The sequence below is a fragment of the Anomaloglossus baeobatrachus genome, chromosome 1 (genome assembly GCF_048569485.1).
Source record: "Anomaloglossus baeobatrachus isolate aAnoBae1 chromosome 1, aAnoBae1.hap1, whole genome shotgun sequence".
NCBI lineage: Eukaryota > Metazoa > Chordata > Amphibia > Anura > Aromobatidae > Anomaloglossus > Anomaloglossus baeobatrachus.
In genome coordinates this window covers 754,051,636-754,067,804 of record NC_134353.1, presented here as the reverse complement: position 1 = coordinate 754,067,804, position 16,169 = coordinate 754,051,636, and the positions used below count along the sequence as shown (strand labels likewise).

General features: G+C 44.4%; 1 protein-coding gene across 2 annotated transcripts in view; it reads right to left on the bottom strand.

Annotated features, from left to right (window-relative positions):
- The window catches only part of PTPN11 (protein tyrosine phosphatase non-receptor type 11), a 142,928-nt gene that overhangs the window by 31,090 nt on the left and 95,669 nt on the right, over positions 1-16,169 (bottom strand). For both annotated transcript variants that reach the window (XM_075323959.1, XM_075323969.1), the window contains exons 12-14: positions 13,014-13,081; positions 6,107-6,258; positions 2,733-2,857 (exon numbers count right to left, since the gene is read on the bottom strand). In XM_075323959.1, coding sequence (XP_075180074.1) covers positions 2,733-2,857; positions 6,107-6,258; positions 13,014-13,081 — 345 coding nt within the window. The remainder of the gene's footprint in view (positions 1-2,732; positions 2,858-6,106; positions 6,259-13,013; positions 13,082-16,169) is intronic.

The window sequence follows — 16,169 nt, the reverse complement described above, 5'->3', positions numbered from 1 at the left end:
GCCGGGGACTCTAGTTATCAGCGCGGCCGCCGTAAAAGCGCGGGCCGCGCTGAAGTCCCCGGCGCACCACAAGTGCCAGCCGCGCCGCAGTTCCAGCGGCCGGCGCGACCGATTCATAGAAGTGGCCAGCGTCCCGCCCCTCTCCTGACTGGCAGGTCTGGGGGCGGGAACGAACGGAAGCAGGCCGCAAAAGCCGGGGACTCTAGTTATCAGCGCGGCCGCCGTAAAAGCGCGGGCCGCGCTGAAGTCCCCGGCGCACCACAAGTGCCAGCCGCGCCGCTGCCAGCGGCCGGCGCGAGCGATTCCTGGAAGTGGCCAGTGTCCCGCCCCTCTCCTGACTGGCAGGTCTGGGGGCGGGAACGAACGGAAGCAGGCCGCAAAAGCCGGGGACTCTAGTTATCAGCGCGGCCGCCGTAAAAGCGCAGGCCGCGCTGAAGTCCCCGGCGCACTACAAGTGCCAGCCGCGCCGCAGTCCCAGCGGCCGGCGCGACCAATTCCCATAAGTGAGCCTGCTTCAGCAAAGCTGAATGAGGCCATGGCACAGGCGCCGCAGCGCTGATGTCCCCCGGCGCACTACAACACCCAGCATGCTGCGGTGTGAGCGCCAAATGCACGGGGACACAGAGTACCTTGAGGAAGCAGGGCCATGTCCCTGATGTACTCCGCTCCATCCAGCATCTTCTCCAGGGGCTGTAGATGGAGCACGGTCTCAGTGCCTGGAGACCGGTAAATCCCACTTCACCCAGAGCCCTGTAAAAAGGGATGGGGAAGGAATCAGCATGTGGGCTCCTGCCGCCGTACCCGCAATGGGTACCTCAACCTTACAAACACCTCCGACATACAGTGGGGTGAGAAGGGAGCATGCTGGGGACACTATGTGTGTCCTCTTTTCTTCCATCCGACATAGTCAGCAGCTGCTGCTGACTAAAAAGTGGAGCTATGCGTGGATGTGTTGCCTCCTTCGCACAAAGCACAAAACTGGTGAGCCAGTGATCCCACTGGGGGTGTATAGCCAGAAGGGGAGGGGCCTTACACTTTTAAGTGTAATACTTTGTGTGGCCTCCAGAGGCAATAGCTATACACCCAATTGTCTGGGTCTCCCAATGGAGCGACAAAGAAAAAAAAATTCCATACCGTCAAACTATAAAAGAGGAGATCCACAGTGCTGCTCCTATATTCTTACACTACCTGTAATTCAGTGTGAAGCTGGAGCTGCTCCCACTCCCTTTTGGGACATTACGTCACACATCAGAGGGCCTGTTCAATGCTGTTCATAACAGTCTGCTCCCCCCCCCAATATCTTCCCTGCAGTCCGAAAACAGGGGGTGTAGACATGCTCTTATTACGTCCCCTGTTCTCGGACTCCAAGGAAACAAATATCAGGAAAAGGGCTGTTACTAACAGCATGGAGCAGGCCCTTGATGTGTGATGTAACTTCCCAGAAGGGAGGTGGAGCAGCTACAGCTTCACACTGAATTACAGATACCGTGAGCAAATAGGAACAGCACTGTGGATCTCATCTTTATAATTTGAGGACGTGGACTGTAGAATAATTTTTTATCTCATCGGAGTAGCCTTTTAATACAAACTCTTCTTACCATTAAAAGCCTCTTTAAAGTCTCAATGTATTTCTTTTGTATCATATTGCCCTAAAGCCTGAAGCCATATTTCTACCTGTTGGCCATCGGCATAATTAAAGGGAGTTTCCTACCATTAAAAATAGGCATATGACTTCAACATGGAAGGTTGAACTAGATGGACCTAGGTCTTTTTTCAACCTAAGTAACTATATGTCAAACCTTCCCGATCAGCAAGGGGCTGGCAGCTTTACTGGTTCTCAGAATAATGTGCTCCACCCTTTTTAGTTTCTCCCATCCATTGTATAGGGAACTGAAGCCCAGCTCCATTCATGTGGTTCTGTAGTTCCCTGCAAAGAGGACGTCAAGGAACCCTTCTGTGCAGGAAAAATGCAAAAAGGAAAGGTTCTCACGGTAGGCAGAGGACCACAACATAGGATTTGGCTACCACCAGATACTGAGAACATCTTTATTAGCTTTTCAGTAGAAAGTCAAGGATTAAGAACAGTAACTACTTAGTAAATGATGCACAACTGCTGGTTTAGTTCAAAGGGTGACATCTCGCAATATCATGCAAAATTTTGCACTTTCACAGTGAGGGATGCCATGTAGGGTTGTGTCATCCCACTCTACATGTGGAGACCCAACAACTTGGAAGTTCGGACAAGATTTTTACCTGGCATAAAAGACACTTCAGGACATTTTTTTTCCATACACTATATTTAGTAAAATCATCCATCTATGGCTGCCCATTGTTTTGTTAAGCATATAGAGAGAAGCCAAATACAGGTGAGAGTACTCTTTAAACAGTAACTACACTTTTTATTATAGAAATATACCTCTTCCCTTGTTTACCAGTCACTATTTATCTCCTGAACTAATTATTCACTCTCAAAACTGTTGAAATCTGTGCTGAGTTTTGTGTGCAGCGATGGAGGAAATTATACCAGCTGCCTAAAAAAAGTCTATGGAGAGCGGAAAGGTAATGAGCTAATCGGAAACAAAAGTACAAGATTGCAAAGGTTTTTAGTGCAGGATACAACTTAAAAGAAAAAAAAGCAGGATAGTATAATACAATGGTCATCGGTGTAATTCCTCATGTAAAACACACAAAACAAATGATTATAAAATGACACTATAAAAATTTTTACTTACTCTGGAAGTGTAGGCGTTGGTAATGGTGTGGGGGTACAGGGTGGGAGTGGGCTCTGATCTCCCGCTGTCTGCTCAGAGAGGGAGTATTTGATATTCGTGTACTCGTGTCCTTTTCTCTTACTTTTCTACAAACCAAAAAAAGGGAATTAAAAAAAAAAATCTTGAAAAATAAAACAGCTCAAAACATTTCAGTAATGGAATACATTCAAATATTTCTATATTCAATTGTTTATACTGAGTGATAACATAATTAAATTTGCTTTGTGAATATTCATCGTTGTCCAGACATAACCATAACCACAGCCTCTGTATTTGTAGGATTGGAGCCAGTACGTAATGTCGCTATATTAGATTACAGTTGGTTTGTTCCCAGAGGTAAAGCCGTGGGTGACTGTAGTGGAGTCTGGAGTACCTCTTGGAGAAGGGGGTCGCCCCATAAATAATTGTCACCAATCCAAAAGGAATCCCAAACGAGGTGCCATAAAGAAAGGTTAATTGCATATTACATAGGGCCAGTTCATTGCTATGCTAAAGATGCCATTCGGTTGGCCATGTGATTCCCTGAGGCTACAGATGTGCAAAGTGGGTGGGCGACAGTGCACAGAGACCAAATGAGATGCATGATCTTGAGAAATACAGTGGCAAGTCAATATAATGCATGGTGTTGTCATAAACTTAAATCTGTACTTGCACTCCATTTACTCTTTCCTTTTGTTGTCATTGACTCACTGCAGACATTTAGACAAAAGTGTAGTCAACACCCAGGTGTCCCCTACAGCTTGGTCATCAGGTGACTGGCAGCCTGCCTAACACTGCATGGGTATCAGGAAACAAACACTCCCAGTGAAGTTGGGTGGATTGCTTTGCAAGGCATTGATCTACAGGAGCTGCACAAAGTTCCTAAGCTTCCGGGTTCCAAGCAAGGCATTGGATCTACCGGCCTGGCATCATTGGTGCCTCATGCAGGTGGAGTCTCTCCAACCCGGCTAGTCACGTCATGCCTGGATCCCAGAGGGTAAGGAAATTCGCTCTTTGCCTGTCCACAGCCTGTCCACAGGTTGTGTGAAGCAATCCGCTAAGGCTGCTTTCACACTACGTTTTTTTAACATGCGTCATGAATGTTTTTTTGCTGTAAAAGCGGATCCTGCTTTTACAGCAAAAAAACGCATGCAAACGCATGTGTTATTTTGCAGGATCCTGCCACTTAAAGTTTATGGGCGGGCATTGGAGTCATGTGATCGGGAGTCAGTGGAACTGAACGTGATGATTACGAGCCGGCTCCCAGTCTAAGGTAAACATCGGGTAACTTGCTTGGATACCCGATATTTATCTTTGTTACCAGCGTCTGCAGATGCTAGGAGCCGGGCTCCCTGCACACGTAACCAAAGTAAACATCGGGTAACTAAGAGAAGCGCTTTCCTTGGTTACCCGATATCTATCTTGGTTACGAGTGTCCGCAGCTCTCAGGCGGGGGGGGGGGGGAGAGAGAGAGAGAGGGGAGAGACAGAGAGGGAGGGGGAGAGAGAGGGAGAGAGACTGATCACCCAAGGCTGGTTTCTGTGCATGCTCAGTAGAGCAAGCAGGATCCTGTCTATCAGCATGCCAGCGTTCACCTGCGTTTGCATGCAGTATAGTCAGGATCCAGCAATTTGCAGTATTTGGACGCAGCTCAAAAACGCTACAAGTAGCGTTTTTGAAAAATGTTAAAAAACTGCAACTCGCTGGATCCTCACTATAACGCATGCAAACGCAGGTTAACGCATGTTGACGCGAGTCCATTGCAAATGCATTGAAATGAAAACGCATTAGCACTGGATCAGTTTTTGCGTTAAAAAAACGTTCATGACGGATGTTAAAAAAACGTAGTGTGAAAGCAGCCTAATCTCTAGTCCTTAGGAATGCTCATTCCTGATATTAATGCAGTGTAAACGCACCTTAAACTGTCTTACTGCAAACATAAAAAAATATACGTTTTAAATGCTACAATGAAATGCTAGAGAATATCCAAGTGTACCCTTCTAGGACAGGCTTGCACTGCTAACAATAATAGGTTCATTGCTGTCTACAGCAGCTACAGTAAGAAGTACTGAAAAAACAGCAGGAACTACAAATGAAGGGGTTGTACATGAGTACCTGACATTTCATTATAGCAGTTTGATCCTGGAGCTTACACGGATCTGCACATGGCCAGAGCGACAAAACTCCCTCTAGCACCACTGACCTTTACTGCTTACCCAGGCACAGTGCCATTTAGACTGATCTTGAATCTAGCAGAGCCTGGCTTTGTAACTTAACTTACTCAAGTGGATGAGGCTGAAATACAGTACCAGGCAAAGCTACTCTTGTATGTATGACACTATGCTGGAAAAATAATGACTAAAAGATGACCCCTTTAACAACTGAAGAAAATGTTACATTGTTTCACTGAATGCCTTGATTGTAAAGCCCCTCAAATAAATTAGACTAATGTTGGACCCACTCACCAATATCGATAGGTTCGGTCATCATTCCAATGCGTACGGGTGCACCGGCTAACTGATTGTTGGGACAGCTGTTGATTGGCATTTCCGACTGCCAATTACTTTGTTCTCCTGGAGAGGAGTTGCCTACAGAGATGTCTGTCCGCGGCTTTCTCAGAGAACACAGAAGCACTTGGCAGAATGAATTCCCTTGTGTATGGAAGGGTCAGGCAGTTGGCTGAAGCACTGTTTGGCCAACAGCTATGTAATGTGTATGGGGGCCTTAAGGGAATCACGGTAGCTGATAAAGTCTAGAGATCAAATATTTGGAGTACAAGCCCACAGGTGGGGTGTTTGCCATTCTAATAAGTGTTCAGAAAGCAAAACCCTATTTATGACAGCGATCTACTGTCTAACTGACCATTTAATAATGCTCATTTGAAGCTGGAACATTTTTTAGAAGCTATTTGTACGATAGGACATAAATACATTGTAAACTAATGATCACACTTGGTCAAGGGGTGACGTTTCTGATAAAAATGCTCATTCAGCTAATAAACTGGCAAGAAGTGATACAGCTACTGTAATTATTAATAGCCACTGACTGAATGCTTGTTTCACTAACAACTTTTGTCCCTCCCCCGGACTACCAGTACACACACACACACACACACACACACACACACACACACGGTTCACAAATAGAGACGTTAGAGACGTGAGCATGCCTCTGTGAGAGTCTTCCTTCTTATGAGAGCAGAGAATCATCAGTAGGGATGTGTCAGCACGTTCTAATAAGAATATTACAGTCAGCTGGTGTCACCAAATTCTCAATCCTTGTCGGATTCTCACAAGTATAGTGAAATACATTTGCATTAGAAATATACACTGGAAACACACAATGACATGACTTACCTGCTCTTCTTCAATTCTGCGTTGTAAAGTTTCTATATAATGCTGTACAGCCATATATATAAACCTGTATTGTGCTTCTGTCTGAACCATTCCTGACCTCTGGGATCTTACCATCTGAATAGTTTTAGGGACATCAATATCACAATCAACACCTAGGTAAAGATCAATAAATTAGAATAATAGGAGGCAGCATTCTAAATAGAATGCTCAATGCTGGATCTGTCATACAGCAAATAAGACGAATGCCCAAAAGATACTATTGATTTATAATAGGGTTCATCATGGTCTTCAATGTTTGATGAATGGAAGAATATTGATTGCAGCATGCAGCCCTATTAATACCATCAAATAAAGCGAAATGTATGAAAGGCAGCAGATACAAATATAACCAGAGCCTAGCAGAAAGCTATTAACTAACTATAATAATATAAGCCTACCTACTTTTAATATGCAGTACTTTTAGCTTATCTTAATACTTAAAAATTAATTAACATTTAATTTTTTATAGAAGTCAACACTACAAAATAAGAAACATCAGATCAGCAATCTCATCTCTGAACGGGAGCCCTGAGAACCACCATCCATCTCCCCGCATCTGCGACACTTGTTTTGATTAGCCGGCCTGGCCCAATATCACATGTACGTCACACCGCAAAGACAACATCACACCAGGTCTTATTAATCAAAAGAAGAGCCACAGATGGCGGGAGATAGGAGGCAGCTGTCAGGGCACCCATCCAGTGGCCAGAGATTACCACTGTGACCACTGGACTGGGTCCTGCAAATCAATTTGCACCAACATTAGTTAGAATTTATCCTATTAGAGAAAAATGTCTTTTTTTTCTCCTCGTTTTCCTGCAGAAAAAAATTCAAATCTATCTTCAGATCTGTTTTCACTGAGGGATCAGATTACAGCTGCTGCCTACAGAGGTTGCTAGAGAGGCGAGGGAGCAGGAGCTGGTGGCAGACCAAAGCAAAGACACAGAGAAACGGATGCAGCTTCTCGTGTCTAGACCCTGCAATGGGGAAACTGCTTAAAAATGAAGAATATAAGCTCATATAGTGATCAAAAATAGTGGATAAAACAGGGCAGCCAATTCTGAACACTCACCTGAAACGATATTTACACATTGAGAAATTGCAAAACTGGCAATGCTTGTACTGAACATTAAAAGAATGAAAAATAAAATCACAACTATCAATGGAACTCAGCAACCTTGGTTTGAAATGGTTTTCTATTTTTAAGCATCTCTTCACCCTGTAACTTTCCGCAGTGTTCCCATTATAAAATATCCCTGCAGAACTAACCGTGGTCACAGCTGTGAAGTGCATATAACTGTTCTATTCTCGGCAAGCCTTTGTGCATTACCCATCCCGCACTCCAGACTGATACATCTTACCTACACTGACAGCAGAAAATAATCAGAACAGGAGATTTGTGCTGGAGGTGTTTAACTCAAAGAGAACTTCCTAGCCCGGATAGAAAACATAAATTCCCAGTGCTGAGCAGAGCCGATCTTTTCTAGCTTTCAGTTTCTACATATAAAGTGAAAATGGACATCAAGTGTAATACACTGGGGATCAAAATTAGAGAACAATGTATGATCACTTGCTTTTTTCACAAATACTGTAATTTACATTGATCAACATGTGAAGGTTTTTTGTAAGGGGTACACCATGCCACTAGAAGAGTGTTTTAGAATCAATCCAAAGTTTATCAACATAAAAACTTCATTTTGCCCAAAATCTGATGATCGTAATTAGAAAACAACAATGACTGTAGCACAGAGAAAGATTATAAGTAAATTTTCTGAAGGTAACAACAGTCACCAATCAGTAGAAGTGTACAGGCCTTTGCTTTGAATGAAGTCCGCATATTTGCAGCCACAAAACATCAATAGTCTCGCACACTGCTCTGGTGTGATTTTGGTCCACTCTTCTTGCAGTCTCATCCACAGTTATTTGACTGTTGTGGGTTTCTTGGCCATAACTTTGTCACCAAGGATTTTCCAGAGGTTTCCAATTGGGTTTAGATCAGGACTCTGGGCTGGCCATTTCATGGTTTCTGTTTCAAGGAACTGCTTAAGGCTGCTTTCACACATCCGGGTTTTAGCAGTGCGGATTAAACCAGCTCAAAAACCTATGCAATGAATGCGGCGAAAAAAACGGATCTGTTGCATACGTTTTTCACATGCGGCCCGTCCGTTTTTTGACGGATGCGGCTTGATACTGAGCATGCCCAGTGCAAAAAAACGCATCTGGCGGCCGGATGCGGTTTTTGCCGCAGGACGCCGCATCCGGCGTCCATAGGCTTTCATTGTAAATCGCGCCGCATCGCAACGTTCCATCCGGCCGCCGCATGGGCTAAATATGCCGCATCCGGCAAAAAACGGACGCAACACAAGGCCATGCGGCACAATACGGCGCTAATGCAAGTCTATGCGGGACAAAACGCACCCAGCGGCAAAAAAAACAAAAAACCGGTTGCGTTTTTTCTGCAGAGCGCTGTATTGTGCCACACTGCAAAAACCGGATGTGTGAAAGCAGCCTTACCAGTTTTGCAGTATGACAGGGGGCATTGTCCTGCATGAAAATTGCTGGCTGACTGAGTGATCAACACGAGTAAGGAACCAAGTGTTGTTGAAGAAGGTTTAGATACACACTTGCATTCACTCTGCCATGTAGCTGATGAGAGGTCCAACTCCTGCTGTAGATCACATTCCCCAAACTATGACAATATTTCCTTCACCACCTTTCACTGACTTCATAACACACTTTGGCGTCAGTCTTTCCCCAGTTTGCTGCCCAAATAAATTAAACTTGCTTTCATTGCTAATATAAACTATGGACCACTTCTTCTCTATCCACACAACATGCTCTTCACCAAAGGAGAGTCTAGTGAGTCTTTCGGCTAATGAGAGGTTTGGTCACTGCAGAGTGGGCTTTCAGTCCAAATGCTCTTAAACATTGTGACACTGTATGATGAGGCAGATCCTAACCCTGTTGAGTGCTGAATTGGCGAGCAATTCCAGCTGCAGTGTTGAAACGATAAAGCCTGCTTTACATGTTACAATTCTGCATACGATATCGTATGCGATCGTAACCGCCCCCATCGTATGTGCGGCATGTTCAATTTTGTTGAATGTTCCGGACAAACGATTCACCCCCGTCACATGTACTTACCCGTCCATTCGACCTCGATGTGGGCGGCAAACGTCCACTTCCTGAAGTGGGAGGGACGTTCAGCGTCACATAGACGTCACGCGGCAGCCGTCCAGTAGAAGCGGAGGGGCGGAGATGAGCGGGACGTAAACATCCCGCCCACCTCCTTCCTTCCGCATTGCTGGCCAGAAGCCACAGGACGCAGGCAAGATCTATTCATCGTTCCCGGGGTGTCACACACTGCGATGTGTGCTACCCCGGGTATGATAAACAACCTGACTTTCAATTCATGAGGAATGAACGACGTGCGTGCGATGAACGTTTTACCGTTCATACGCAATCGCACGTAGCTGTTACACACTACAATGTACCTTACGATGCCGGATGTGCGTCACTTACGACGTGACCCCGCCGACACATCGTAAGATATATTGTAATGTGTAAAGCAGGCTTTACTCATGGAGATTCTCTGCGTTGGACGACCAACTTCTCTTGCTATGGCTGATAGGGTCACCCCTTTAGCCTTCATCTGGACAACCTGCTGCCAGGGAGTTTCAGTCACTTTGGAATGGCACATCATTTTTACAAAGTCAGTGTAGATTGTAAAGTTAGGCTGCCAGTTAAATTGGGTTTGTCAGATAATTAAGGAAATTAGCACCAGGTGCCAGATAAACACCAATAACTTGCAGGTATGTGAAAGTGTTCTATAATTTGTATCAGGGTTCTTTTTCATTTATCTCATTTACATTTTTATTATGTGCTTTGGAATAAATTCAATTTAGGATATAATCTTAAAATACTGCTAGTTTACTCATGTTAGGACATAATCACATGGAACTACACAATGGCCTTAACATTAGGAAATTGTGTGTTTTCTAATCTTGAACTCCAATGTATATAAATTGCTGTTTTTTTTTTTGTTTTTTTTAATGGAACACTTAGGCTGCGCCCACAGACATCGGTCAAGACCACTGCTGCCCTACATTTTTTTTAATAGAACTTTACACAAATCAGTTAATGTTCCAGTTTCATGTTTCTCATGCAAAACTATGCTAAGCTCACCATGCAGATCGACTGGCATGTGCCAGACAACACCAGAATTGGTAGGTCCATCACTAGCACTGAACACCATGACATATTAAACAGTCTGGAGATGCCGTGGTGAATATTATGATGCCTGCATCATCATCCAATATAACAATGTTGGCAATGAGTCAGTGATGGTCATATCCTTGGAAGGTTGCAAAACCTTCATGTGTTGAGTACCGGGATGAACTCTCCAGAGTCACTTGCAAATCTTACACTGGAGCAATGACCCGGAGTTCCTGCTGGTGCAAAACAATGCAAGGACATGATAGCAGAGAATGCAGGTAGCTACTGGATGATGAAGGCATTCATCCCATTGAGCGGCCCTCACATTCCCCAACCCTAAATCCAACCGAGAACCTCTGGGACATTAGATACCTGTACATACAATGCCACAAAGTAGCACCACAAACTGTCCAGGAGCTTACCGATGCCCTACTACAGTTCTGAAAGGTGATCCCCAGGATACCATCAGCCGTCTCATAAAAACCATGCCGAGGCATTGTGAGGAATGCATAAAAGGCATGTTGCAGGATTACATACTACAGAGTTACATTATGAGTTATCCTGACTAAATTCAAACAAATTGGATCTACCCGTGATTTCACTTTTTTCTATGATTTATGGGATGATTTGGAACTCAACCCCAGGTTCATTGAGGAAGCTAGTTTCCATTCACTGTTGAGACGTCATTTTGTTCTATTGTGATCAACAAAGATTTTCAGCTTAAATCTTTCGTTCGAGATTTGATGTTAGATTTAAGGGGTACTTTGCACGTTGCGACATCGCTAGCCCATGCTAGCCGCCCCGTCGCACATACGATATACGATATGTGGCGATTGCTGCCGAAGCTAACATTATCGCTAAGGCAGCGTCAAACGCACATACCTGCTCGGCGACATCGCTGTGTCTGCCGAACTATCCCTCCTTCAAGGGGGAGGTGCGTTTGGCGTCACAGTGACGTCACCGCAACGTCACTAATCGGCCGGCCAATACAAGCGGAGGGGCGGAGATGAGCGGGACATAACATTCCGCCCACCTTCTCCCTTCCGCATTGCCGTCGGGACGCAGGTAAGGAGATGTTTGTCGCTCCTGAGGGTTTACACACAGCGATGTGTGCTGCCGCAGGAGCGACAAACAAAATCGTACCTGCGGTCGACCCGACGTTATGAAAATGACCGACGCTACACATATCACCGATTTTCGGCGCTTTTGCGATCGTTTATCGGCGCATCTAGGATTTACATGTTGCGATGTCGTTACCGGCGCCGGATGTGCGTCACTAACGATGTGACCCTGACGATATTTCGGATGGGTTTTCTTCATTTTTCAGAGCAGTGTACTAACAAAAGTGGTCATAGTTTTCTCAGAATATAGTACTGTACAAAATAAACTACTGCCCTAAGCATTCAGGGGACCCCATTACTGGACATTTTGACAGTGTGCCATCCCCAGTTTGCCTATCAAGGACAATAATGCAATCATCCCTTCCATTAGCATTCCTTGTTATGCATCAAGTGGTGTGGTGTGGGGGAGGGGCAGTGGGTGCCATTGTTCCTCTCTGCAGGCGGCTTGTCAAATACAAAACCCTGTCAGGAAATGAACAAGGTAACAGTGAAAAGACAAGTGTATGGCTCTTGTAGCTGTGTTTTGAGCTTTGGAAGGGCTAGGATCTACTGCCACATCCTGGTACCACTGCATAGACAATTGGAGATCATCTGCCACCTATAAATGGACACCTGCCTTGTTTTCTCTGCTGGATTTTTTTTTTATGGATTACTGTATGTGGCACTTGATATCTGGTTGGCGTCACTGGATTTCTTGCTTTAGTCATTGTTGCTGTATTATAAACTCTGGGGAATAAAGGTAATGTTCTGCGGAATACTTTCCAAGTGACACAAAGTTTCTTTGATTGGTCACCAGTCCGCCATCCCTGTGTACTCGGTCACACACCCCATCACAGAGTTGGTACTATGAAGACTGTAGAGAGCAGTAAAATGTTCAGGTGCTACAGGGATTTGTGCTAGTTAGTCAAGGGAAATGAGAGATCTAATACATTGATGATGTGCCTGAAGAACGTTCTTAGGCTATGTTCCCACATTGCGTTCTGCCCCTGCAGAAATTTCTGCAGCGATTTAAACAGCACACGTGTGCTTCAAATCGCTGCCGAAACAATCCGTAATGAAAAGCAGATTTCATGCGCTCTGGATGCAGCCTCTCCCATAGACAGAGCGGGACCTGCATACAAAGCGCAAGAAAGAAGTGACATGTTGCTTTTTAGAACGCAGCGCTTCGGCAGTAGCCAAAGCGCTGCGTTCTAATACGCCACATGGTCATGGATTAGGCACAATATTCATAGACTGTGCTGGGGACATAGGACGCATGCAGTTACCCTGCGGTGCAGAATGCAGCATAACTGCATGGAAATACGCTACATGGGCACATAGCCTTAATCTGCTATATATGACTGCAATTCAATAGTGACAAATCTGACAATGACTCGTCAGTTTTTCCTGGACAAGGGTTAAAATTATGATGAAAGATTCTGCGCGACATGATAGCAACGAATATACAATATCCTCATATCTCTAGAACCATATGCTCAGGTCTCTTGTCCAAATCCCTGGTAGCTGCAGATAAGAGCGACTTCCATACCTACCTTTTTCGCGGATGACATCGATGAGAATATCAATCACAATAAAAGTGCCTGTTCGTCCTATTCCTGCACTGTTAATAAAGAAAACGACAGCGCAGTGAGAAAAGAGTCCCAAAGTATGAGAACACTGCCTTTATTGTGTAGGCCGAATGGCAACACATTCCAGCTGGCAGCACATAAATACACATTTATTATAGAGTAGATGCCAAAATGATAGTCTGCCACTACTGCACTCGGAATATATGTCAGGTACAATCCGAGCAGAGAATTACCTCCAGCCAACACCGCACAGCCAGAGCGGCATGTTCTATTCTTTCTGTCACATGTATACAATTCATCACTCCCAGTGTAAAGGTATTCATAAAAGTGTCACTACAGATCAAGTAAAAATAGCTAAAAGAAAAGCCATCTTAAAAGGTAAACTGCCACCATTTTTATGCTGTCCTGAGGGCAGCATAACGTAATGATGGAGACACCGATCAGTGTGCTCAGGAGTCTTCAATATACATGAGCTGATACTCCCCCCGACTGCTAAAATTAATTAACAGCATACTTTTTATGCAAAGTATAGGGTGAAAGCTGTTAATCAGCAGCAGGAGGGCATGAGGAACAGCATCTTCAGTCAAGAATCTGGGTAATTACCATCTGCCTTATGGGGTTTTTGCCTTCTTCTGGGTCAACATGGAAATCTGTCAGCAAGTTTTTGCTATGTAAGCTGAAGACAACATGCTGTAAGGGTTAAAATATAGACTTCAGGGATGCCTGTTTTGGCAAGGTCTGATCTGTTGTTTATGTGCTATATTTGTTTGTTTAAGCTGCAGGACTTTTCTTTGCTCGGACTACAATGTCAAGTGCATGGCGGGTCGGCAAGCCCCCCCTTTGATTGACACGTCAATGTACAATCTCTATAGATAGCCTGGTATGGGCAGGAACAGCTCTCAGCTGTGCTACATGACAAAATCTAAAAATTTTGATTGTGTCAGAATGGCTGCACTCAGTAATCTAAGTGATACATCTTTGGATTCAAGATCTTTGTCTACAACATGCTGCTTTCAGATAAGGTAGCAAAAATCAGCTGACAGATTCCCTTTATAGGTTAGCCTGTGTTTTTTTCCCCATTTCCTTATCAGCTATGAAATTATTTAGGATAAAAAGGCAGAGGCTTCTTATTATCAAGAGGCAATCAGGATGCACGGAACCCCAGGTACACTTTGATGACAAGTTGCAGCACAATTCTGCTACAGCCAATCACTGGGCTCAGAGTTCATGTGAAGGGAGACCCTACAGGAGCAAAGTCCAGTAACTGGGTGTAGAAGCCATGAGATGGAAAAGAAGCATTAAAGCGAATCTGTCACCACTTTCACCTTTTTACACTGTTAATATGGGCATACAAGTTATAGAATTCTGACAATAGTCTTATCTTTGGGTCTCACATTAGATGATTTGTTGTGGAAAAATCATGTGTTAATCACTTTATGTAAATGAGCTCTTCCAGGCTATGGGGCGGATGCTGCCTGGAAGATAACTCCACCTCCAGAGATTATATTAACTAAAAGGGGAATTACCAGAGTGGGACAAGTAACTGATGCAGAACAAGAGAAATTAAATTTGTCTTCTTACAAACACATATTTTGCAGCTCAGTGAGCTCTGCTTCAGTGCACAATGTTACAACACTGTCTGCCTGCAAGCTGGAGGCAGAAGCTGAGAGGAACCAGCAGATGTGTCAGTTAGGGCTCTTTTTCTCTTTCTTTCTCTTGCTAGGCACTCGCAATTTCCTGGTACGAGTGCGATCCGATAAAAAAATTTGACTGCACTCGCACCAGTGTTAATCAATCAATGAGACAGTTTCCTCTGTCCTGTTTTTTTCTCCACACGAATCAGGCTCTCGGTGCAATCGCAGCATGCTGCGTTTTGCACCGAGTCTCGGCTCACATGTGTGTAAAATCGCACTGCACTCGCATGTTATGTGACTGCAGTGCAGTGCACGCAGAGACAGACAGTGGAGGAGATGGGGAGAAAGTGCTCCCTCCATCTTCTCCACACCTGTGATGTGATCTCAAGATCGCATCACAGTCACATGACCCTCGGCTGCCACCCGAGTCATTAGCATATCGCTTCCAATGCTCCCGCATCGGAAGCGGACGCAGGTGAAAAAGAGCCCAAATAAATCACACACAGCTCTGCAGTGAGAGCAGATAGCGGCCATCACACTGGTAATGTCCCTTTTATTTAACATAAACTCTGGAGGCGGAGTTATCTTCCAGACAGCATGTGGTGACAGATTCCCTTTAATTTGGATATTATAAAGCCAGTCAAGCTGTTGAGACAGTTAACTATGAAACCACGCAACCCCTGTAAGGCTATGTTATATTTTACAAATATTAATTTTTCAATCATTTCAACACCTTTAAAATAAATATTCCAGCATCTTTAAAAGGGAACCTGTCAACATGTTTTCACATATGAATGAAGTAATTTGTCTGTATAGGTGCTTGTTCCCCCCAAAAAATGATACCTTTTTAGCGGTGATCCAATATGGTAGTCATGAGAAATCTACCATAGAAGTTATATGTTCATTGAGGGCGTTTCAATAATAATAGTAACAACAATTTTTATTTATATAGCGCCAACATATTCAGCAGCACTTTACAATTCAGAGGGGACACGTACAGACAATGAGACATTACAAAATAACAAAATTCAGATACCAAGAGGAGTGAGGACCCTGCTCGTAGACTTACAGTCTATAAGGGAATAGTGGAGGCACAAAAGGTGAATGATTTGGGCGGCGGGGGGGGGGTGTCGAGGGAGAGAAGCTTGTCATGTATGGACCAGCCATCGATTGAAGAGGGGATTCAAAACCAGCTGTGCGGACCGGTCGTCAGGCAGAATTTATACATACAGAGTGTAAAAAAGTACATGAGGAGGAATGCAATCAGAAGATACAGGGGACAAGAATTGGAAGTAAATTTTATGAAGGGCAGAAAGGGACTAGATTAGATCAGGGAGGTGAGGTAATAGGCTAGTCTAAAGAAATGCATTTTTAGGGCCCGTTTAAAGGTGTGGATGTTGGGAATTAATCGAATTGTTCTTGGTAGTGTGCTCCAGAGCATTTGCACAGCTCGTGAGAAATCTTGAAGACGGGAGTAGGAGGTTAG